This window comes from Chrysoperla carnea, chromosome 5, assembly GCF_905475395.1.
Source record: "Chrysoperla carnea chromosome 5, inChrCarn1.1, whole genome shotgun sequence".
NCBI classification, from domain to species: Eukaryota; Metazoa; Arthropoda; class Insecta; order Neuroptera; family Chrysopidae; genus Chrysoperla; species Chrysoperla carnea.
In genome coordinates this window covers 19127932-19153560 of record NC_058341.1, presented here as the reverse complement: position 1 = coordinate 19153560, position 25629 = coordinate 19127932, and the positions used below count along the sequence as shown (strand labels likewise).

Here is a 25629-nt window from a genome sequence, read left to right as displayed (position 1 = left end):
ATTATGAGATTGGATCTATGGTTAGATAATTATTACAGTCAAACCTGGGTAAGTGAGAAGTGAATAAGTGAGAAAACTCTATAAGTGAGAGTAATATCCAGGACCCGTCATTTTAAGCTCCCAAAACCTCTATTGGCGAGAAACAGAAACCTCTGTAAGAGAGAGAGTTGTTTTTCCCTCATGGACCTCCGTAAGTGAGACTGCTACTTATCTATACCTCTATAAGCGACAGTCGAGCTTTATTTATTTATATTATTTAGGAGACATATTTACTACATTTGTACTTGCTGTGACTTTTTATTGCTGTGTACCTCTATAAGAGAGAAACGCTAACCATGTACCTGCATTAGCGAGAAACTCGGGTTAGTGAGAAACCTCTATAAGCAAGAATGAGATTGTGCTCCCTTGAACCCTCGCTTATCCAGTTTTGTCTGTATATTTGCTTTTTGTCTATTTTATAATATCATTATTATGGGATTGTAGAGTTTTTCCGCGATAGCCTCACTATTGATAAATTTCCCAAAACAAAAATAACGTATTTATGAATGGTATCATAATAAAGGACGTACGAGCGCCAGGTCAATTTTGGATAAATGAATTTTTTCAATTTTGATGGTGAAATTATGTTGTAACTTGACAATATAAGATGAAAAGTAAGAATAAAATTTTTCGATATCTGGAGTAATTTTCAAAATATCGAAAATTGAAAATTTTGTTTAATTATTTAGCTTCGTTCTTTCGAAAACCAAGGCAGATATCGAAAAATTTGATTCGTATTTTTCGTCTAAATTCATGAAGTTATAACAAAATTCATCACCAAAGTTGAAAATAAGGTACAAATAATTTCAACCCTAAGTCTGAAATTGCCACCACTAGGCAAACCACAATTCAAAAATGATTGCTGATTTGACTAAACTGGTTCTCGTCTCGATAGTACTTTAAGTCTCAAAAGTATGATCGACCATACCAGAATTTCCATAATGTTTCATCACTTGCGAAATATTTGATAAGCATTAAATTGTAAATACATTGTACAGATTAGAAATATTATTTGAATTTTGTCTAGATATGTTTAAATTATTATTAAAAATAATATTTATTTAAAAATTAATACAAACACGTGAATACTAAACTAATTAAGTATATGGCCATTGTGTGAATATAATGTGTGCATCATAACTGGTTTAGTTATTTAAAAAACTTGTTTTGAATTTATAATTAACTATATATTTAGCTGGTTTTTGGATAAGATTGATTAGCATTAGGTACATTTTATTAATATATTTCTTGACGTAATCTAATAATAAACAACTACTGACCTATCAAACAAAGATTGACTGTGGTCATTCAATAAAATTAACTACTGTGTTAATTTTATAAAGAATCTGTAAATATTCGGCGAAGAAATCGAGGACAACCATTTTAATGTTTATTCGGAGAATATATGAGCTATTATAATATTAAGGTATTTTTCAAAAAAATGAAAGTGATCAAAAAATTTGAAACTTTATTTATCAATTAATCATTTTTTCAATTCTCTTTCATTAAGATTACTAGACAAGATATTTGTCAATATTTAGTTTACGCCTGTATGTATCATATTAAAAAACATCAATTATAATCGAGAGACCATGATGTAAATAAATATCGTATGCATGATTAAAAGTAAACAAAAACAATAATAATAAATAAGTGGATAAACAAATAATAATAATAATAAGTGGATTAGTAGGGCACTTGACATGAATCTAAGAAGTCTGGGTTCGAGTCCTTTGTGAAAAATTTATATCGATTCTACGGTTTAGGAGAAATTAACTATCAAAGTTACCAAAAAAGGTTTTTCATTTTTGTGCATAGTTCTTAATTTTGGTATTTTAAAGGTTCAAACTTGAGAAATTTTGATAAAAGTTTTTTTATGTAAATGGTAAAACATTTTTAAAAGCACTTATTTACTAAAAAACCAACATTTATTACGACTTCTTCATATAGCCCCATGTAAAAAGGGCTATAATTAATTTATCGTAAACCATACAGCGAATCGATTTGAAATTTATATAGAAGGCGTATTAAATACTCATTAATTGACACATAAAATTTCAGTTTTTTTGGTAACACGGTACCGAAACACCTTAATAAAGATTTCAACGTTATGGAATTGTATCTTTTAAATTCTTGTCAGTCTTTTTTTGGTGGAGACCCCTAGGCTGTCTAAATGGTAAATGCGGTATTGGCCCTGAATACCCAATCAATAAATCAATCGTTAAACAATAATGGAATAATTTTTAGTAAACGTGCACAGAAAAATTATGAACAAAAATTCCCAACTTTTTCCAATCTACATTAAAATACGTTAATAAAATCTTATGGTCACGATCTTGACGTCAAAGGACTGAAAAAAAATAACTACTAACAATAAAATTAGTAATAGTAAATATATATGTATACTGGAAAAATGACTCATTTTAGTTCAGACGCCGGCTGGATTTGAGTATGTAAAGTTAGCGAATCACAATTTTTCATACAGTGTGTCGCATTTAAGATGAAGACATCCTCATATTTTCGATATTTATAGGAAAATCGTTTTTAAATTTTACACAGTGATAAGTCACATTTTTTAAAATACTTAATCGAAATCAGAACTTTAAACTCGACTTGGTAAATAGGGCCGATTCTCAATATTTTTCCTAGCGTCAGAGATGTCGAAATTAAGCGAATTTTGTCATGAAAACTGGTTTATGGTTATAAAAAAATATTCTAAACAATAGAGATATCTCTAGTCATCTCCAGGATCTAGTCACATCACAGGAAAATTATTAAGAATCGACCCTATTTGTCAATTTGTAGTATCTATATAAATAACGAAAATATGGGGGTGTCTTCATCTTAAATGCAACACACTGTAGCAGTTTTTTAGAGGAGTCATCGTTATATAAGAAAGTTTATATTTCGGATTGGTTATTAGTGGGTTTATCCCAACCATTTGATAGGGTAGTGCTACAGCATTTACAGTTACTAAAGACAAAAGTTTCTGCTCGGGGTTTTGTCAAAATTAAGCAAATTTCAAGATATTGCACTCCAAAGTTAATGCAAAAAAAAAGGTTTTGTTTTTTTGCTTGATAATTTACTGAACTTTTTCATTATATGCCGCATATATTACATTCCTAGCTTCATCCTATTCGAAAATTTGTACTTCTAAGAATACGGAATAAAAGGGTAAAGGAGCTGGTGAAAAGTGATTTTAAAATGAAAATCAGCTAAGAAATACTTATGGTATAACTATTTTAAACAACATTACCATTCCATCGCGCAGTCGGGTAAAAAGAAAAGCAAAATGTAAGAAAAATTTGGATGCGGTGATTTTTCACACTCAAACCTAAACAGCGCCTGCACTATTCTCTTTGAAGGTGTGTAAATAAAATGTATTTTTAATTTATGTAGGTAAAAAAAAAACATATCATAGAGTTTTTTTCTTCAAACATAAGTAATGGAACTTTTTATTATACAAGATTTTATTTTAATTATTTCCAATAATTTTTGCTGTTTGAATGGTACAGTACAAAAATTTTTTTGTGGCGTCATACCTTTCATAATTTAATCATGAATTTTGGAAAAAAAATGACAAGTACCTGGGTAACTTTCTGTTAATTAAATTTGTTATTTGACGTAAACATAAGTGTCTACGTGAATTTTTATACCATTAATCATATTAAAAAATAGTTATTAACCTTCTGAAAAAATTTGGAAGGTTTTAACATTACTTATTATTTCATAGAAATCAAAACAAAATCAATATTTATTTTCAAGATCAACTTTTAAATTAATTTTCTGTTAATTTGTTTGAACTGCGAATATTTTGGTAAAAAAAAATTCGTTCCGAAACTTTTTATAGCTCATTTTCAAGAAAAATTAACAAATTTCCAAGAAATCTTAACAAATTTGTTGAAAAATAATTTTTAAATTCAAAAGATATGAAAATTCATTGCGATGAATATTTCAAAAGATACAGTATTTAAAAAACCGTGAGTGTCAATTTTTCCTTGAAAAGCGAATATCTTGGTTTTAAAAGCTTTTACAGGAATTTTTTTATACTCATTTTCAAGAAAAATAAACAAGCTTTCGATTAGTTTTAGCAAATTTGTTGTAAAATAGTTTTTAAAATTTTGATACGCTTCTAAACTTTATATAAAATTTAGGGATAAAATTTCTCACCCTTTCAATACTCCGTGCAAAGCGACAAGGAGTGATAAATTTTCGAGTAATCCATTCCAAAATAATAAAGTACAACTATCCTACTCCAAAATTATAAAGTACAAGAATTTTTCAAACCAGGTATTGTGGTTTCAAATTTGGTGACTTTTCCCAGACATACAACTGTTTAAAATTCTGGTAAAATTTTGTTTTGCAATAGGGGATCGGACAAAATTTTTTGTTTACCACTTCAGATGAAGAGTTCTCCTTTCAGGAATAGAAAAGCGAATTTGGTTTTTAAAAATCTTTACTAGTTTGCAAGATATGAACGTTTAAAATTCCTAATTAAACAAAGAGGAAGATATCCACTAGTGACGTCATATGTGGATATTGCCATAGAGATTACATATAAAACTTTGTTTTGCTAAAAGAAGATGGACAACTTTTGAAAGCAATCTTTGATTGCTTATAACTTCTTCGTTTTTTTAATCAATTTTAATTTCACTTTCAAATTTTGTCCTGATATCAAGACAAGTTTTACTTTTTTATGGCTAATATGGCCAATTTGACATCAGAGTTATCCCCTATCATCAAAATCATTTTAAAATTAATAAAAAAATAAAAAATAAAACCTACCTCATTATCAGAATCATCACCAGGATACCGTTCTTCATATCGATGTATAATCCTTGGTTGTTTCTTCCAAAAACACATTCCCAACCTTTGTGATATATACCCTAATAATATTAAACATACGGATAACATTGCAATACCCAATCCCACGCGGGTCCATCGCGTACGTAAATTTTCATCCCATTGTTCAAAATTTTTTGTACTAATACGATCACTAATTATGATTTCATCACTTAATATATTATTATCACTAATATTTTTATTAATACTATTATTATTCTCATCAATAATTTCTGTATCAAATACTTCGGATGTAATCGATGTTGTTGCGGTTGTAATTGTATCTTGTAAACTTGCTTGTAATAATAAACCAAACATTACAAGTAATGGTATTGCAATAAATGCAACGATTAAATCTATAAATGGTTGAGAAATCTGCAAAAGAAAAAGATAAATTTAATAATTTTTTATTATTTATTTTTGTGGCTTTATGGTTTATTAAGTACGTTCCAAAAAATTGAGAGTATGGAAATATTTGAGGATGGATTCTGTTAGAATTTGGGAAAATTAGACGAAAGTTAAGAGTAAAATTTTTTTAAATATACAAATATTTTTTGAAATATTGATGCCAAAAGATTTAAAGAAATTCACTTATTCCACCGTGTGTTTTATTGGAGGCGTTTCGATGGTAACGATACTTTAATTATAGAATTGTATGGATGCATATATAATTGTATGGATTGCATTTATGGCTTACATTGAAAATTTAATATTATTGTCTTACAAATTTAAATAAATAATTATGATAATTAATATTTGTGCAATTTGATTTCTTATTTTCACAATTTTTAATGCATTAAGTTTAATTAATTAGTGGTTTTCAATAATTTTAATTTGACATTTTCTATAACATTAACATTAACAAGAATTGCAAAATAGTCATAACAGCCTCCTTTATCGCCAAAATTTTTCACTGGAAGCACTGGCATCGATTTTATTGTCCCTACCATGACTACACACACACAAATTTTTTTGGACAATTATTTATTTATCAAAAATTCAGTATAAATATGGTGGGAGCGCATATAAATGGATATTTTTCAGATATGGAAATCTTTATTCCTGAAAGTCACTACTTGGAATAAAATAATCGTAAAAATTCTTAAAAAAGAAGTTATGTAAATTTCGATAATAATCTGAATTTATTGATATATTGAAATTCGAAAATTGACATTTTTGTAATTCTAAACTTAAAGGTAAAGTTGTCAAAAAATTTCATGGTTTCATTTATCATAATTATTGTTTTAATCCACACCTCAAAAAATAGTTTTTTTTCCTACTAAAATTTATTATAAATTATAAGCAAAATTAGCAATTAAGTCATAATTTGTATTGTAATAAATAATAATATTTGTTAAATATTTTTATATAAAGCATATATATTTTTTAAACAATAAAAATTTTAGTACTAATTTTAAGTTATTACATAAATCAATGTCTAGACATTCGCTAAAATTCTCGAGGTCTGAGAAATAGATTTTGTTTCATATCAACGAAAACAATCAAATATATAAAATATATAAGTCCGTTAGATTCCGTCCAACCATATTTACATGGTTAGTGGGAACTTAAATTCAAATGGGTATATAATTATATCATTCAATGGTTCCTTCATATTAATACAAACATACAAACAGTTATTTAGGAAATAGTCTTACAAACTTTTATTTTATTTAACTTCATTTGTATGTATTTGTATATTGTAAATATTACTTACTTACTTCAAAATAATTCTACTTTCAAAGATTTATACCAAATATTTTTGCTTTTAAATAAGTCTACTTTCAAGGAAAACTACTTCTATCAAATCCAATTCTACAAAATCGAATAGGATGTCGATAGGTTTGGAAAAAAGGCTTATTTCACAAGTGAATATGGTTTTCAAACATTTTTTGCACTTACAAATTTACTGGTTCACATACTTTAAACTGCTGCCAATGACTTTTAACATATACGTGACAGAAAAAAAAATCGTTGATAAGTATGAAAATCGGAAAATTGGATTTATATGAACGCAACATTTAAAGGTTTCAGTTGAAGCCTAAAATATTCTTCCGAAAGGTAAGTAATTTGAATTTTTCATTTATTTAAGGATGTATGAGCATGACAACAATGTTTGATTTAAAGGCTCAAAATTTGTTTGTAGGTAGTCTTTTACTCAAAGAATATGTGGTTAAAATTTCAACTTAGGTAACCGTGCAAATTTTTAAGAAAAAAGTCATTAAAAATCGATATAAAATACATTGGCTCTTATGGAGGAATCTCAAAAAACGACATATTTTGGAAGTTTTTGATAATTTTCATTTGGAATGAATGAAAACAAATTAAAAAAAAACTTTTTAATAGAAAGTAAACATATTAGCAATGAATTAGAAAAGAAAAAAACTAAGTGTCACCGTCCATGTAAGGGATGTAAGAGCAGAGTAGATTAAGGGTTGAAATTATTTTTATCTTATTTTCAACTTTGATGATGAATTTTGTTATAACATCATGAATGTAGACGAAAAATAAGAATAAAATTTTTCGATATGTGTCTTGGTTTTCGAAATATCGAAAGCTAAATAGTTAAACAAAATTTTCAATTTTCAATATTTTGAAAATTAAGCCAGATATCGAAAATTTTATTCTTACTTTTCGTCTTATATCGTCAAGTAATAATATAAATTTATCATCAAAATTGGAAATATCTATTTTTAAATTTGTGCCCCCACTACCATGCTCATACATCCTTAAGGGCTCACGCTTCCAAAAAAAACAAAATAACGTAAGACTAACCTTAATACATTGTTGCAAACGGGATTCATCATCCAAATTTGTATCACACAATATACGAACATGCGCCGTATAATGCGGGGGTGGATTATATGTTGGTGTTGCCGTTGAGGCGGCACTCGGCACAATTTCTGGAATCATTGCCCCAATAATACTTTCACTTCACTATTTTTAAATAATTTTTTTTTTTTAGATATTATTTCACACACTAAGTCACTGTTGTTGTTCCACTGATACATATACATAAAAAAACCAGAACACTAAACAAAAATTATTTCACTTTCAGCAAATCTATAAAACTGACTTGACTCTGATCTGATTGATTGTTTTAACTTTCTCCAACAACATGTAATGAAGTTTGTTGAATCGCGGGCCCAGGTAAAAAATATGATTAGTTCCACCATGCAGTAGTACTTATTGGCTAAGAACTCGCCACGCCGTTCTGTATATTATTAGACGGTGTTTGCAGCTATGCAACGGTGTTGATTGTACGGTGGATCACCGACAAATGTGTTGTTTTTACAAATGAATGTTGTTAATATATTCAATAGAACTGAAATAAATAATAAGAGAGAAAAAAAAATTAACTGTAATTAATATATACAAAATAAATATAATGTTTTCCCAAACATATTTTAGTGCGGGCGCTGGAGTGTGCAAAATATGAGTACCGCATTTTGTTAATAGGGTATTATCGTTAGTCAAAAATAAATCATGAAATTTGAAAAAAGTTAAAATTTATAAAAACATACTTAAATATTCTGATTTTGAGTCATAAAAGCACATTTTTCTTTTAAAATATTAAAATTAAAAATTTTTAAATTTTATATCACGTGACCTAAAACGCGGGTAAGTCCTGCTGTGATGTCATAGCAGTATGAGTCATAGACCATCAATTAGTTCAGTGTATAATGACAGCTGGGTATAATGTATACATGGATAATAAGTATTTATATTTATTATAATCAGATGTCTATGAATATATCTGTCAAACTTATTTGTGTTATTTCGTATAGTGATACCCATATTACGTCATCAAATTGGATGCCCACGTATTTGGCAGTTTAAAAAAGGTTTAAAATTTAATTTAAGTTTTTGGCAAGAAAGCGTGTGTATTTTTTCGAAATAAATTTTTGGTGGCTTTTTATTAGCAAAATCAACATTTTGTAGTACTTTTTCAAAAATAGTGGAATACCCTATTCTTATTAATAACAGTGTGTAAGACTGAAACACTTAGAATCTCTGTTTTACTCATTGTTAATATTGGGAATTATACATCTCATTGAATTGAAAATTGAGCCTAGAATAACTTTTACTTGGTTCAAAAAATGTCATTTAACTGTTTCTGTGGAGGGGAGAGAGGGTATGTAAAAATTGGACCAATAGGGTTTCTGGCAAGATACAGAATATTAATCTATAAGGTTTTCTGAACAAGAATCAATTGATAAAATGCGGTTCTCATATTTTATACACTTAACCCCATCCAGCGCCTGCTCTATTTTATTATAATGGATTCCTTATAGTTATACTTAGTTGTAAAATAAAATGACGTAGTTTTTTTTTTTTACATAAACTTGATTCTTTAGAATAATGAATTTTTAGATTAAACTAATCAACAATGGAAATTAGTGATTTGATAATATGAGAAATTCTATGGTTTTTTTTTAAAAAAAAGTTTTGGACGATCATGACGCACAATCGTTTAGGTAAATATAACAAGTCTGGTTAGTGAATTAATTAATAATTTTTACCATGTAAATTATTATACAGTAGAATCTTGATAACGTAAAAACCTTTATAAATTTATTATCTGTGAACTACCCGCAACATCTCTACTTTGACCCCTCTCTCATATCCCTTTGCGTAGGGGTTACAGTTTTGTAATGTACACGGCATGCTCTTTTATTTGATACCCCACTTGAGTATGTTTGTAAATATTCGATTATTAATTTCCATTTTCTCGCTTCACCTTCCCATCAACCGAAGGTAAAAAATAGATAAAAACAACCCTTGAAGCTGGTTGTATACCTTTTCAATATTTGAGCTTAATCGATATACAAATTTAAGTTTTTGAAGCACATTGATTTCAACCCCTATTTCAACTTCTTACTCTACTATAACAGGCATGCATTATACATAAAAATCATCCTTTTGAATCACTCCATCTATTAGAGAAAAAAGCATTAAAATCCGTTGGGTAGTTTTAAAGATCTAAGCATACATAAGGATTACTGATAGGCAGATGAATTTAAGCGACTTTGTTTTATACCATATGTATTGATAAATTTGTTTATTCCCTTTCCCTCCGAGCCTAATAAACTAGTGATAAGCGAAACCAACAACAAAACCAAGACCATAGATACCTTGGTCTTTCTTTTTGATCTTGACCCAGTATATCTTGGTCAAGTAGGAAAAGTAATCTTATTAAAGTGGTTATAAAATATCTTAAAAAGCACCCTACGCTTTTTTTACGATAAAATGATTTATTTGAATTTAAAGAATTTATTTTCTACTTTTTAGTACAGCTAGTTACAAAAGCGTGTTTTTTAGTTTTTTTAAACTACTAATTATTTTGTGTTTTTTAGTTTTTAGACTATTATTTATTTATCAAGAATGCAATATAAATATGGTGGGAGCGCAAATAAATATTTATATATTCAGATATGAAAATCGTTAATCCTGAAATTTCGGATCAGGATAATCAAATATACTTTTTAAATTATTGAATTGTCATCTATCCTTGATAAGTATGTCAAATTTCGAGTTAATCCGGCGTTTTGAAGATGGTCAAAACCATGTTCTAAGTTTCCATTACATACTAACATTCTAACATACTAACATACGTATGAAGGTAATAAAAGCGTGTTAAAAAAGTAAAAAAATTCTGAATTGAAAATTTATAAAAACTGACATTATTTAATTTTGACCGTCACACTTCATTTCCCCTTGGATTATTATTTAATCATGACCTTAATTAAATTAAATAATATGTATATTATTTTATTTTTCAACGTCATCGTAGGAGGAAGTAAATTAAAATACGATTTTACGATCATTTTTTGATGAGACGATGATGTTTTTGTCACTTTAAATGGATATAAATACATTAAATACCTACGTATTGTCTGTGCGCATATCAGTGTTAAAAATCGGTCGACGATTCCGGTTACATCAATAAACAAAAAAATAAAACACCACAAAACAAGTATTTAAATTAGTCAAAATTTATGTAAATTATTTTTAATTAAAACAGAAAAATATTAAATGAAAATTTTTTATTGGTATATTTTTAACCGACTTCGGAAAGGAGTTAGGTAGATCAAGGGAAAAATATCTTTTACAGAGGATTATTTGAAAAATTATCATTTATGGATATTTACTAAAAAGTTCCTCGTCAATGTCTATTCAGGAAAAAAAAGTAGGAGCTTCAGTAGATCGTTTTCGAAGTTTTTGATAAATTTTTAATTTTCGTATAAATTTAGCTTAAAGTATTTAACAATCTTTGAGTGATTACTGCATGAATCACTTCTTAAATAGAATTTTACTTAGCTTAGTTTGAAATTAGATTCGACCATCGATTTCGAGTGATGATTTCGGCTTCTGTTGACTTTTATTAGTATTATAATACATTTTATATGGGTATAATAAATTTTAAGCTCAGCATTTATGATGATATTCAAATATGTCGTTACGGGTAAAATGATCTCCTTTATATCTGTTAAAATGATCCCTATTTTGTGTGTAAAATTACAATAGATAAAATGATACCCCATCATGTGGTGGTGGTGGGTCTTGAATGGGTTGATTTAGATGATTTTACCAGTGATTTTTGTTTTCATACTGATCATTGATGCAATGTAAAAGAGCAATTAATATTTTATGTGAACTGTTTGGTAAAAAAAGCAATGGAATCATTCTCCATACCTATTCTTACAAGAGCAGTAAAACGATCCTTTTTGGGAAACAAATCTTAAGAAATTGGCATGCCATTATTGCAACACTTTAATAAAGAAACCAAAAACATTTGAAATAAAATAAAAAAGGAAAATTATTTTTACAATCAATAATCTCTTCATGAAAGAAGTATTTTTTGTGCAAAAGCTTGTTTTACTTTTTAAGTTCGATGCTATAGAGTGAATTTCTCGAAACGATTGTTATTTATTTAATATCTTTTGTACACCAAGTTTTAATGATTATAATTATTTTTAATGTATTTTTGTTTTTGATTTGGTGTTATTTTTTTTCCCTAAATAAAATAAAATCTTCTTACTAAATCTATACATTTGTAAGGTCAATTCAAAATCTAAAGACATCTTAAAAGATAACAAGGATTTGAGTTTTATTTACAAGGATAACATCTAAATAAATCAATGTTTTTGTGTGTGTGTGTGTGTGTGCGTAAACTAAATTTTAGTAACAAAAATAAAATCAGATCGTTATTGAAATTCCTATATATTTTAAAGGATTTATTTAAATTTATGGGTATTTTTATCAAAATTAAAATGTCACTCATAATAAAATTGAACGGAACGAATGAAATAAATGAATTATTCTGATTTTAATTAATATTTAATCATTACAATATTGTAATTAATCATTTTGTTTATAAATTAATTAAATGTCAATTACAACTTCACGTGGGTTTTAATGAATATGATAAAATGATATAATAATTTATTTCAATAAAAAATTAAATTAAAAAAATAGTGAAATTAAACAATTTACTGAGTTAATTGTTGAAATACTCTGTATAGAAAGTGTTGAATGTTAGTGCTTGCATTATTTTTTTATAAGAATTACGTCGAAAGACCACAAGCTGAAGCTACCATCAAATTTTCATCTCTCTATCTTTTATAGCTTTGGAGAAAATGGACACTGAAGTTTTGCCCTAATTTTTACTTTCATGGAAAAACGTGATGTTTAGAAAAAAATGTTTCAAACCAAAGTTGTTTATTTTTTTTTATAAGAAACATTTAGTACATTTAAACATTTATTATTTCTCTAACGGTTTACAAGATGGATTCTTCGAAGATCCAATTTACCTACAATGCTCATTTACGAATTGATACTCATTATTTACGTCCTGAGCAGGCTATTAAAATTTCTGCTTGATATCCATAAGCAGACAATCGGAAATCAACTAATTAGGTGAGTTCATGACTACATATACCAAAATTTTGTTCTTAGCATCAATACTTCTAAGCGTTACAAACTTGGGACTAAAATTAATATATCTCGACATATTTTTCATAATACAGGGTATAAAATTAATAAATAACTTTTTATATATTCTAAGCTTTTAATTGCGTATATGAAATTCAGAAAATAGAAAAACAGAAAAGTTAGGTAACAAGAAATCAAATTTGACATTAATATTTACATTTAATCATCCAAGCGAAATAATTTTTGAATAAATTGTTTTCGACGACTACTTTACCTTGGCTAGTAAAAGTAAAACCTTAATAGTTAAGTCTGATTAGTAAACGTTGATCAAATTTTAAGACTTTTTGGTTTTAACTCACTTTCACTGAAAAGACCAGTAACAATCGACCTAGGAAGAGTTAACTGTTACTGGAGAATCAGCTTTTACTGTAACATATACACAAATTCGTAGAGTTGCGTTAGCTAAGCAAATTCTTTCAGAGCTTGAAAAAATAAAACCTTTTTCTTAAAATCGAATATTTTTAATTTTTCAAGAATTTTTATTTTGAAAGCTAAGCGAATAGAGAAGAAATCAAAGAGTACTTTTTTGCTTAACACTGATAAAAAAATACAAAACTTTTTACTTTGTAGTACTATCGGTAATAGACTTTGCATTCAGAATTTAATGAAACTTGGCATAGTTGTCCATTATTATATCATAATTAACCAGTTAAATTTTTAAGGGCCCTTAGAGAACTGAAAAAAAGATTTTTTAAAGATATTTTTAACATTGATCCTTATGGGAAATCACAGATTTTATTTTATTTCACAAAACTGGAAGTTCAGATTTTCAGTTCTCTGAAGGTCCCTAAAAATTTAACTGGTTAATTATGATATAATAATGGACAACTATGCCAAGTTTCATTAAATTCTGAATGCAAAGTCTATTATCGATAGTACTACCTTAACGTAGTTGACCTTTTAAGTACCAAAACCCATCTTGATACAAAATTTTATGAAATTTGGACTTAAATTGAGACACATAAACGTATAGATACATTTATGCATACATAAACATTAATTTTAAAGACGGCCATTTTTGACATCTATTAGGAAGGATCGATGAACATTTAAAGAAATTTTTTCAAAACTTCATTCCTTCAAAAATTCGTCAATACAAAATTTTTTTTTTTTGCCATAACTTGAAAAGTTCATCACTTTCGGTTTCATTACTCCTCGCTTGTGCACCTAAAATGTCCTTTTTGTGTTATAACATTTCCATTGCAATTCACAAAATTATTAAATTCATAAAAATAAATATGAAAAAAAATACACTACACAGAATAAAAATACAATTCTTCGAATTATTAAATCTCAAATGCATAATAATAAAAAAAAAATGAAAATGAACATTAGATATAGTGATTAAGGAAACGATTTATTTTAATTGAATTTACATAGAAATATAAAATACTTTGTAGATATATACCTACTTATACCTAATAATTATTAAATAATTTTTTAATGAATTCATATAAATATATATAATTTAAAATATATATAGAAAAACTAATATTTTAGCACCTTAATGTTATAGAAAAAATGAAAAAGTATCAATTTATTGCAAATAATAAAGTATACGTTTTAAAATGCACGTAGATTTTTTTATATTAAGTATTGAAAATGGAAAATTTAATAACTTAGTCCATATAATAAATAATACCTACATATGTATCACGTAGGTATGTTTATTCTTACTTCTGATAGATTACTTATTTCTGATAGATAAGTCTAAAGCATAGGTTCTCAAACGTATTTGGAATAACGTTTTACTATGAGAATAATTCCTTTGTACACCCTTCCCTCCTTTCATATTTTGTTCCAGAATCACTCCTCAATTTAGGAATAGAGAATATGCAAGTTTGCATTTATGAATAAAATATGAAATAACCGTAAAAGTGATTACCAGAAGTGAAATTAAAATTAAAATCGGACATAAAATACGGATAATATATGCACTTTAAACTACTAGTTAGACAGATACTGTGATACGTCAGAGGCTACTTTGGCTATATGCTATTATAACTACTCCATGCTAAATTCTTTTTTGCTAGAAAGAGATATAAAAAAATCTTTGATGACTTATATCTTGGTTTAATCTATTTGGTATATTCTCTATGTGAAATTTGCAGTGGAAGTCAAAAAATTACTACCATGGGTCCACTCTCTTGAGCAGCGTTTTCCTTCGCCTTCAAAATAATCTCTAAACTAGCTCTGGCCTCAATTTTATGTGCAACGCTCTTCTTTATTTACTTCATATTATCTAAATTTGTAGATATCCTTTTAGAGATCTCTTCATATTTTTTATGTTTCTGACTGTTTGGTAAATCCTAGCATCTTCAAGGTGAGGGGAATCGAATAGATACCACCGCTCTCTTCTATGCCTCCAGTACCCACTAACGTGCAATATCGGCCACTTTGAGATATAGAGGCCTAAAGTACAGTAATTAAATTAAGTCTAAAGTTTGTAACGCAAAAAAATATTAATGGTGGATACAAAATTTTGATACTGGTACTAAAAAAATCTCCTAATTAATATATATTTGTCTGTTTGCCTGTCCGTGAAAAGGATGATCACTCATTTGAAAACAAAACCTTTTCGAAAAAAAATCGTAGCGGAAGTTTGGTAGGCTCGTCAAAAGGAAGCCACTCACAAAATTTCTAATATATATTAATAATTTTTTTTTTAAATCGTGGTGTCCTACGGTCTAATAGTAGTGCGTTCAGCTTTTGTCAGTACCCTTTCTTCTCAAAAAAGTTAACTTGGAACACTCTTTATTAGTACAGAGTCTAGAATAAGAGATTCATATTGATTATGTACAATGTAAATACAAAATAATTAAATTATTTAATTATAAAAGAAAATAAGAGGAAATAAAACGACCTATGATTTAGTAAATAGGTATAAATGTAAAATTAATTATACGACATTGTAAACACTTGCAAAATATCACCATTAAGTTTTTATAAATATCTATTAGCTATATAGTCGTATTATATTTGTTCAGGAACGATTCTCAGAAATTACCTAGAATCGGATTAGACCGACGCGTACAAACCCTGATTGAACTATTTCGACTAGATTAAAAAAACTAAATTATACAGTTTAAAGAAATTAATAACATTTGATTTTTGACATATTATCTTTTTATAAACAATTTCAGCCCATAAAGTCAGCCGAGTTAGGACAATTGTCCATTCGAATTATCCATTTTCGAGTTGGAACAATTGTCAAAGATATATAGCGATTTCCTGTTTATCGATTAAAGCAAAAATAATATAATATGTCGAATTTGCTATATTACGCATAAAAATGTAAAACTAAACTTGATACCATGACAAAATTTCAAAGTGAAATTAAAATTGATTAAAAAAACGAAGAAGTTATAAGCATTCAAAGATTGTTGCCTATCTCCTTTTAGCAAAATAAAGTTTTATTTTGAGTACTTCTAAAGATTTTCAAAAACAAACTTCACTTTTCTGCCCGTGCAGTGAGAATTCTTCACCTGAAGTGATAAAACAACAAATTTAGTCAACAAGCCTATTGCATGTATTAGGTACTTATTAATGTACCAGTTTTAAGGTCGATGAACCATAGCAATCTATCTATGAATTATTATGCAATTGATATCATAAATTAAAAGAAACGAATTATGGATTTCGCCATACTTGTAAATTTCGTAAATAGATTTCTTGCTAATTTTTAGAGTCTCCAAGGACATCAAACTTTCGCATATGAAAGTGAGACAGTACCTAAATTTAAAAAAATTGGTGTTCCTTGACATATGTTTAAAGTTGTTAATTACTATAAGACCATAAAATTAAATTTATACGGTATTTTTTTGTTTGTTTGTTTCGTTTAAATAAATTTTGGTTATATTTGGTTTTTTTCCATACAGAAATAATTTAAATAATGTATATTTCATAAATTTACATAACACTAAATACATAATTACACAATCATTTATTGTGTAAAAAAAGTGGGTATAATCTCTTAGAAACAAATTTTATAAAACAAAACCATTTTTTATTAATAAATGTATTATATAATAAAACCTCAATTGGTACTTCTTGTATTGTCAGCATAATTAAATTTAGACAAATAACTATTTGACTAAATAATATTGCTTTGAATAAAAAAATTATTCGCATAAAAATTTGATTGGGAAGATTTTAGAATGTTGAATTACGATTACTCAAAAATCATGTCAGATTTTTGAGAAATTCGACCTAAAATTGTTTAAACCCGTTTCTAAATTCTGTATCGAATTGAATAGATCTTAATTATCATTCTTTTCCGTTTAAGGTCATTTTTCAGTTTTACAATTTCTTTGTTTTTAAGGATGTATGAGCGCCAGGACAATTTTGGATACAAAGCTTGTTTTTTTTTTTTTTAAATATGAAATTGGCCTAAGTCTAAATCAATTCTGAAAATTTGAGGGGGTGGGGGGGGGGTTGAGTACAAAAATTTAAAAAGATATATTTTCAATTTTGTTGAATTACGCTATAGCTTGTCAATATAAGACGAAAAGTAAGAATAAAGTTTTTCGATATCTGGAGTAAATTTCAAAATATCGAAAATTAAAATTTTTATTTAATTATTTAGCTTTCGATTTTTCGAAAACCAAGACCGATATCGAAAAATTTAATCTTATTTTTCGTCTATATTCATGAAGTTATAACAAAATTCATTATCAACGTTGAAAATAAGGTAGGTACAAATAATTTCAACCACAAGTCTAAACTTGCTTTAGCGATCGTACTACCTTAAGAGACTGAAAGCTAAAAGTACTACAGTGTTGGCACCATACTAAAGTATTTTTACCATCAACAACAATATTTTTTTTTTTCATTCACGGCATACTTTTTCATGTAATCATATCCATAAGACATTTATTGTCTAGGAAAACATGCGATTCACTAAAATTCTGATGCCTACCATCAATTTTAATCATAAATACATCAGCTTCGTAAGTAAGTTAAACAAACACTTTAAGTAAAGTGTTATTATTACTTATTTTATTTCTTAACATACTTTAAATATTTTTTTTACTTGAAATTTAACGTAAATATTTATTATTAAATTTTATTGAAATCATTATATAAGCCGAGTTATAGTCAGTCATCATGCATTCATTCATTAAATATGTTTAGTCACCGAAACGAAACACTAGAAACGGTCAAAGTTCAAAAAATTTGAACATAATCTGATTTGAAAGCGGTTTTTAACATTCGATTCGATGTAACGTCAGGAAATTTTGTGAATTAAATTGATTTAAAAGAAATTAAAAATATGCAATTTGCATAAATAATATGCATTTTAAATTAATCGTAAATATACTAAATTCACAATTCGGTTAATAGTGATGAAATTGATTCCAACTTGTTACTTGGGGGTTTTTAAGGTCGTTGAACACGAATATCGCATCAGAATTGATCTGCGAGGTATTTGATGTCCAGGGTAAACGATATTGTCGTCACCTCACGTAGTTTTTGGTAAATCCGTTATATAATCGATCCAAACTCGTTACTCAGGCGTTTTTAGGTTCGCTGAACACGGATATCGCGACAGAATCGGGCACAAGGTATCTGGCACACGGGATATATTAATTCTGTAACAATATTCGTGCTCAGCGAACTCAAAAAACCACGAATAACCAGCATTCACATTTTTCGAACTTCATTGCTTCGTTTCTGCGACTAGTTAGCTGTGTCAGCTTCATAGCACGGATATCGCATGGTATTTATGTATGTATGCATGTATGTATGTAAATATTATGACAATTTTAAAAGTGCTTGAACAATGAATAGTTGTTCGGTGATTGATTTGACTAGGTATGAGTAACTGTTTTGAAATTTTTATACCTATTCATCAATGACATATATTTCTTTATAGGCTATATAGGATGGGTCAGGATGGGTAAGAGATAGCACTTTAAATTATAATTATAAACCTCATAAAAAAACTAACTAATTTTTCATCTAAACCATTTTTTTTCGAAAATCGTCAGCTTTCGAAGGAAATGCGACTAAATATGTCATTGTATTTAATCGAACGAAAATGCTGTATCCAAAGTTGTCTAGGGCAATAGAGAACATTCGTCTGTGTCTATGAATTTGACTTAGAATTATCGATAAACAAATGAGCGTATTTTCTTTCGATTAAATGCAATAATTAAATATTTTTAAGTCACATTTCGTCCGAAAGCAAACGTTTTGCCAATAAAGTTGCCAATAATTGTGTTAATTTTTTAAACTCTTCTTATTTAGAAAAAATAATGCAAGCACTGCCATTCAACACTTTCTATACAGGATATTTCAAAAATTAATTCAGTCAATTGTTTGTTTTCACTTGCTTATTAAGAATTTTCTTTATAAACTTATATTTTACTAAAATCTAGAGAAAATTTAAAATTTAACGCACTTATATCTAAAAAACAATATTTTTTTCCTGTTATATTTATGATTCAGGGTTATACTACAAAGTGTTTTCACTGTTTTCAGTGTTTTTTATGAATTGATTTTTAATTTTTATGAATTGGTTAATTATTTACACGTGTATTATTACCTATTAAATTTTTTATTATCATTTCTAATATTTAAAAAAAAAAAATAATTATAAAATTTTAGTTCAAGTTACATAGGTGTTTAACACAAGCACGTGAGATGACCGAGCGCATTTCAATTCATAAATAACAAACTATTATTATATCCTTCAAAAGATTTTTAATAACAAAGGCCACGACAGTAAACTCAATGATGTAGAATGTAAAATTATCAAAGATTATTTATTAGAACTCTATAAGTATTAGAAATATAATTTCAAATTCCCCATTGGCTAAATCAATTTTTTTTTGTATTATTAATACGTATTTCAACTAAAATGTTATAGTCATCATCAGCACGAATTAGCTAATCGTACTATTGTCTTGAGCATGGGTCGACTATGCAAGATGATACTAAACGTACTTTCTAGTCAGTAAAATCAGAAAAGAATTAGAAAACCAGAACATAAAAAATTGCATTCGTCAGTAAAAATAAAGCCAAGCAAGAAAATCAGAAATATATTGCAAAGAATGTCCAACATATTTCAAGGAACATGGTACGATTTTCAGAATACGTAACAAAATCGGTTAATCTGGCATCAGATTTGTAATCAGCGACCAAAAATACCTCCAAGATAACAGTTTGGACGACAAATACTTAGTTTTCCGTTTTGGTGCCAGAAGTGGAATTTCACGTCAAAAAGGCACGATTTTTGGAATACGTGTCGGAATTCGTGTAATCTGACATAGGATTCGTATTCAGCGACCAGAAACACCTACTATATGACAATTTTAAGTGAGCATTTCAAAAAGCTTTGGCTCCATATGCCCCCTATGAATATTCATTGAAAAGAAGTAGATGTCCGTAAATTGTGTCTCCTTGACCTTGTTTTATATTATTTTATTTATTTTTTTAATGATCCATGCCAGTTATTTAAGGATAAAAACGCGATCGAAGTCGCGGGTAAAAGCTGGTTTTTTGTAGAAAACATAAGAGGCAGAGCATAATATCGTTTCCTCATGGACTAACAATCGTCATTAGAATTTTATTTTATTATAACTTTGTTAATTATTAGCTTGCAGTGCTTTTTTCTATACTCTAGAAAAATACGTTTTAAAATCAATCAATTCATCATACATTATGAATAGAAAATAAAGAAATATTTACAATTATTATTGAAAGATTAATGATTAAAATACATGAATGCACATATGATTCGGACATGTGAGAGCATTACCTACCGCAGTAACTGGTAAAACATACTAGGTGTCCCATTTTAATATGAAAGTTTTTGGATTCATAACGGGCATCAAACGGAGGAACGGAGGAAATGAACATGCTCAGATGGGTGGGAAATGTACCACGGATGCACCGCAGTCCGTAAAGATTACATACGAGGATTACATATGGATATGTCAAAAGGCGTTCCTGAAGTCTTTGTTGTATAATATGCGTCTAACCTAGTAGTTGCCTAGTAGTTCCGAAATACCCTTGCACCAGATACCTCATAGATAAATTCTGTCACAATATTCGAGATTATATAACAAGGAGACTCCAGGAGACGACAAAAACTCCAGGACACGACGAGGATACCGTTTACTCTGTGCACTAGGTCACTCGAAGAACAATTCTGACGTGATATTCGTGTTCAGCGACCTCAAAAACTCCCGAATAATCAGTTTGGAATCATTTTCATCACTATTAACCGAATTGTGAATTTAGTATATTTACGGTTAATTTAAAATGCAATTATAAAATGCATATTATTTATGCAAATTGCATATTTTAAGTTTCTTATAAATCAATTTAGGTCCCAAAAATTTCCCTGATGTCCTAAAGAATCGAATAAATACCGAAAAAAGAGAGATAAAAGCTTCCCGTTATTGGCTTGTTGTTTCAACATAGAATTGTTTGACTTCTCGTTAGGAAAGTGAGGAGACCTGGCCCAAAATAACAGGATCAAAGGTAGGGTAGTTTTATATCGCTTTTTAATAATTTTTTTTACCAAGCATAGAAAATAGCCTGCTTTGCGGCCCTAGCTTTAGTTATAAATTCTTCTTCTGTAACTGTAGTGGTTTATTTTTGTTTTTAATTTTGATTAATTGATTGACGTATTCCAAAAAAAGTTGATAGGAAATTTATAAGGAAAAAATTGTAATGAAATATATTTTCTGTCTTTAATTAGTCAGATTTTAATTGATCTTAAAGGTCAAAGTTATATTTTAAGTAATTCTAGATATAATTCCAAGTAGCGCCAGATGTTCATCTTTTTAGACTCAAAACCCATTTTGAAGAAGAAATTATAGGCAAAGATGGAAAATAAAAGCGAACGACAACTGGTATCTATAACCATTAATTATATCATTATAATTAATGTTGTAATATAATTAAATTTAATATATTTATTATTTATAGAGATGTAAAAGAACTTTTATTGATTGTTTTTTTAATTTTTTTGTATAAAGTTTTTTTTAGTTTGTTTTGAAAACGTGAATTTTAATATGCAACGTGAAAAATTAGGTAAAAAAAATTATTCTTTTCATAATAAACAATTTATTTTGAACTTGATATATGAACTAAGTGTACAGGGAGGTCCAAGCTCGAACAATACGACTTCATCATATTAAAATCATCACGTTTAAGGATGTATGAGCATGGTAGTGGGGGCACAAATTTAAAAATAGATATTTTCAATTTTGATGATAAATTTATATTATTACTTGACGATATAAGACGATAAGTAAAAATAAAATTTTTCGATATCTGGCTTAATTTTCAAAATATCGAAAATTTTGTTTAATTATTTAGCTTTCGATATTTCGAAAACCAAGACACATATCGAAAAATTTTATTCTTATTTTTCGTCTACATTCATGAAGTTATAACAAAATTCATCATCAAAGTTGAAAATAAGATAAAAATAATTTCAACCCTTAATCTACCCTGCTCTTACATCCCTTATATGGACGGTGACACTTAGTTTTTTCCTTTTCTAATTCATTGCTAATATGTTTACTTTCTATTAAAAAGTTTTTTTTTAAATTTTTTTCATTCATTCCAAATGAAAATTATCAAAAACTTCCAAAATATGTCGTTTTTTGAGATTCCTCCATAAGAGCCAATGTATTTTATATCGATTTTTAATGACTTTTTTCTTAAAAATTTGCACGGTTACCTAAGCTGAAATTTTAACCACATATTCTTTGAGTAAAAGACTACCTACAAACAAATTTTGAGCCTTTAAATCAAACATTGTTGTCATGCTCATACATCCTTAAATGATGATAATTTCTGAATTCACTTACAGCCGTATAAAGCCTTGGATATAGAAATTTTGAAAAAGAAATATCATTTTTGGAAGTATTACCGAAGTCATCGATTAAAGAATATGCTATTTATCATTAAAATTTAATTGATTAACTAGTGACGGGAATTCAGTTAATTAGGTTATTTTATTAATTTTAAATACCTGTTAATGAAAATTTAAATAATTTAATGACATGGGAAATTATTTATTTATTTTTTTTAACGAAAAATTTGCATTATTTTTTTTATAGTTTTAGGGCAATTTTCCTATGATAATTATTATGCATTTATTTAACGATAAATTATTAAATGAGTTTGTATAATAAATAATAATAATTAATAATGTGACATGCAATTTAATTTAAATTGTAATTAACAAGTTTAGAAAAGTAGTTTGCAACTTGTGCTCCGCAGATAATTGGTTTTCCCTGAGAGTTTCAGAAATAGTCCGTGGCAAGATCTTGTACTATTTTACAGTAATCTTATGCAAAGCGAATAATAGAAAAAAATAGTTAAAGTCATCTTTATGTGTTCATTGATTAATCAGCGGATCGCTGGTGGTGCTTGAGGAACTTCGTTATCTAAACGAAATCCCTCAGAAATTGAAAAAAAATGCATATTTAATAAAATCGAATATTTCATTTTTAGTTTTCCATGAATTTCTATTTCGACAACTAAACGTTTAGAGTACTTTTAAAATTTTGTACTTTTCGCAATCCAAGAATAAATTTACCTGAAGCATTCTGTAATTCATGGAAAACTTACCAGTAAATTAAATAAGGATAGTAGTATTACATTTGAATAAAACCAGTTTTTTATTTATTAAATTTTAAGTCCAAATATTATATTTATGATGGAATCTGTAGTACTTTGCTTTGTTAATCACGTCCTGAGCACGCTTTAAAAAAAATTCAGATCGATATCTCTTTTCGTTTTTGAGTTATCGTGATGAAGAACAGATGGGTAAACAAAAATGGATTAATTAGGTGATTTTATGAACACCTATACTAAAATTTTTATACCAATTTTCAGTATACCATTTAAAGGAAAATTTAATCTACTTTTTTTGTCTGTTTCAATCTCTATACCTATTTCTGCTCGAAAAAGATGCAGGTAAAAAAGCAAAAAAACCACAAAAAATCGAAATTTTGTCAATTCTTTTCCTAACTGTTTTGGCATAAAAAAACTTTTTGTTTAATTTTAAAAAAAAAATATTAATCTAATGTAAAATTTGATTCTCCATAATTTTATATAAAATTTCTTGAAACTTCTTATTTAATAGTGAAAGGAAGTTGAGAAACAAACCATTTATCATTATTTATGTTATTTTATCATTTCTCCGTGCGGTGGCGTTACGAAAGCGATGTATTGACGTCACAGCAGTTTGAATTTATAGTTTAGCAAAACCATTTTCAATTGTAAAATAATACATGAAAAATCCATTAAAAATTTTTTTAAATAATTTTTCTTAGTAATTTTTAACTTTCGATAAATAAAAAAATTCAACTTCTGTATTGTGCGTGCGAACAATGAGACAATATTTCTCACTAGATTTTCAGTTTTAGAAGTGCATAGTGTACTTTGAAATCATGCCAAACAAAGGAATAACCACATTTTTTTTTATATTGATAACGGTATGAAGCCTGAGTAATAATCATAATTTTATTTTGACGACCTGTTGATATTGAACAAAATTTTAATTGCAAATTGTTTTGTCTTTTATACTTTGTTACATTATAACATACATATTTAGCAGTATATTTATCTATACTACAATCATTTTAGCTTAGCACTTCTCAAAAAAATACAAACCATCTAGCTCTAAGCTCTAATCGCTTAAAAAAAATTGCAAAAATCGAGAAAAAATATTCTGTTTCTTTATTTGAATAGAACTTATGTTATAAGGTTCCTACAGCCCAAAACATTCAAAAATTATTCATAACTTATCATTTGGATGAATCTTTGAGATAACGATAAAAATCGATACTGGCTAAATCACAAAAATGAGCCCAATTTTTGAATTTTTTGGGTCAAAGTTATCTTATAGCATGAGTTTTGTTCAAAACGGACATGGAATTTTTTTTTTCGTTTTTCTCAATTTTTTTAAAGGAATGTTTTCAGGGGAGCTTTTTAAAAAAATCGAAAATTCACAAAAATTTTTTTGTTTCGGAATTTGACAAAACTCATGTTAAAACGTATTTTTGACCCAAAAAAAAAAATCAAAAATCGAGTACATTTAACATTAATTCATTTGGACGAGTAGTTTTCGAGATAACATAGAAAACTGATGAAAGATATCGTTTTTCTCCGAAACTAAGTACTCAATCATCAAGTGATTTTTGATTTTGATGAGTCGTAATTACCTTATAAAATGAAGAAATTTTCTTTTGATTTTTTGATTTTATTTCAAGGAAGAATTGAAAAATGCAAAAATTTTCTTTTTGGAATTTGACAAAACTTTTTTGACCCAGAAAATTCATAGCTCGGGTTTCTTTGGTGATCGAATGTGTACAATAGTTTCAGCTTGTTTGCATTTTTTTTTGTGAGATTGTTTGAATAAAGTGACTGTAGTTCGTAATATGTAATATAGGAAATATTAAAACAATATTTTCTGAATTTATTTATATGATTTAAAATTCATAATGTAAACTGATTGGTGCAGCAAATGAAACAACAACGAAAATTCAAGCTTATCAAGGTTAAAAGTAGATAGGCATTTGTCAATCTTGCAGCTTCAACTAGTGGTCTTGTGAAATATCATCAAAAAACGAAAAAAAATTAAAGGAAATACTTTTATGGCGGCCGGAAAGCCGCCATAATTGTGTCGATTTTTTAAACTTCTCTAATATATTAAAGTTCACTTTTTATACAGGTATTTCAACAATGTCTGAAAATATTTGACAATTTTCAAAAGTTCAGATC

At 27.6% G+C, this 25629-nt stretch overlaps 1 protein-coding gene across 1 annotated transcript in view; it reads right to left on the bottom strand.

Moving 5' to 3' along the window:
- The window catches only part of LOC123300469, a 54879-nt gene that overhangs the window by 15646 nt on the left and 13604 nt on the right, over positions 1-25629 (bottom strand). The window contains exons 2-3 of the mRNA XM_044883046.1: positions 7657-8206; positions 4825-5256 (exon numbers count right to left, since the gene is read on the bottom strand). Coding sequence (XP_044738981.1) covers positions 4825-5256; positions 7657-7794 — 570 coding nt within the window. The 5' untranslated portion in view covers positions 7795-8206. The remainder of the gene's footprint in view (positions 1-4824; positions 5257-7656; positions 8207-25629) is intronic.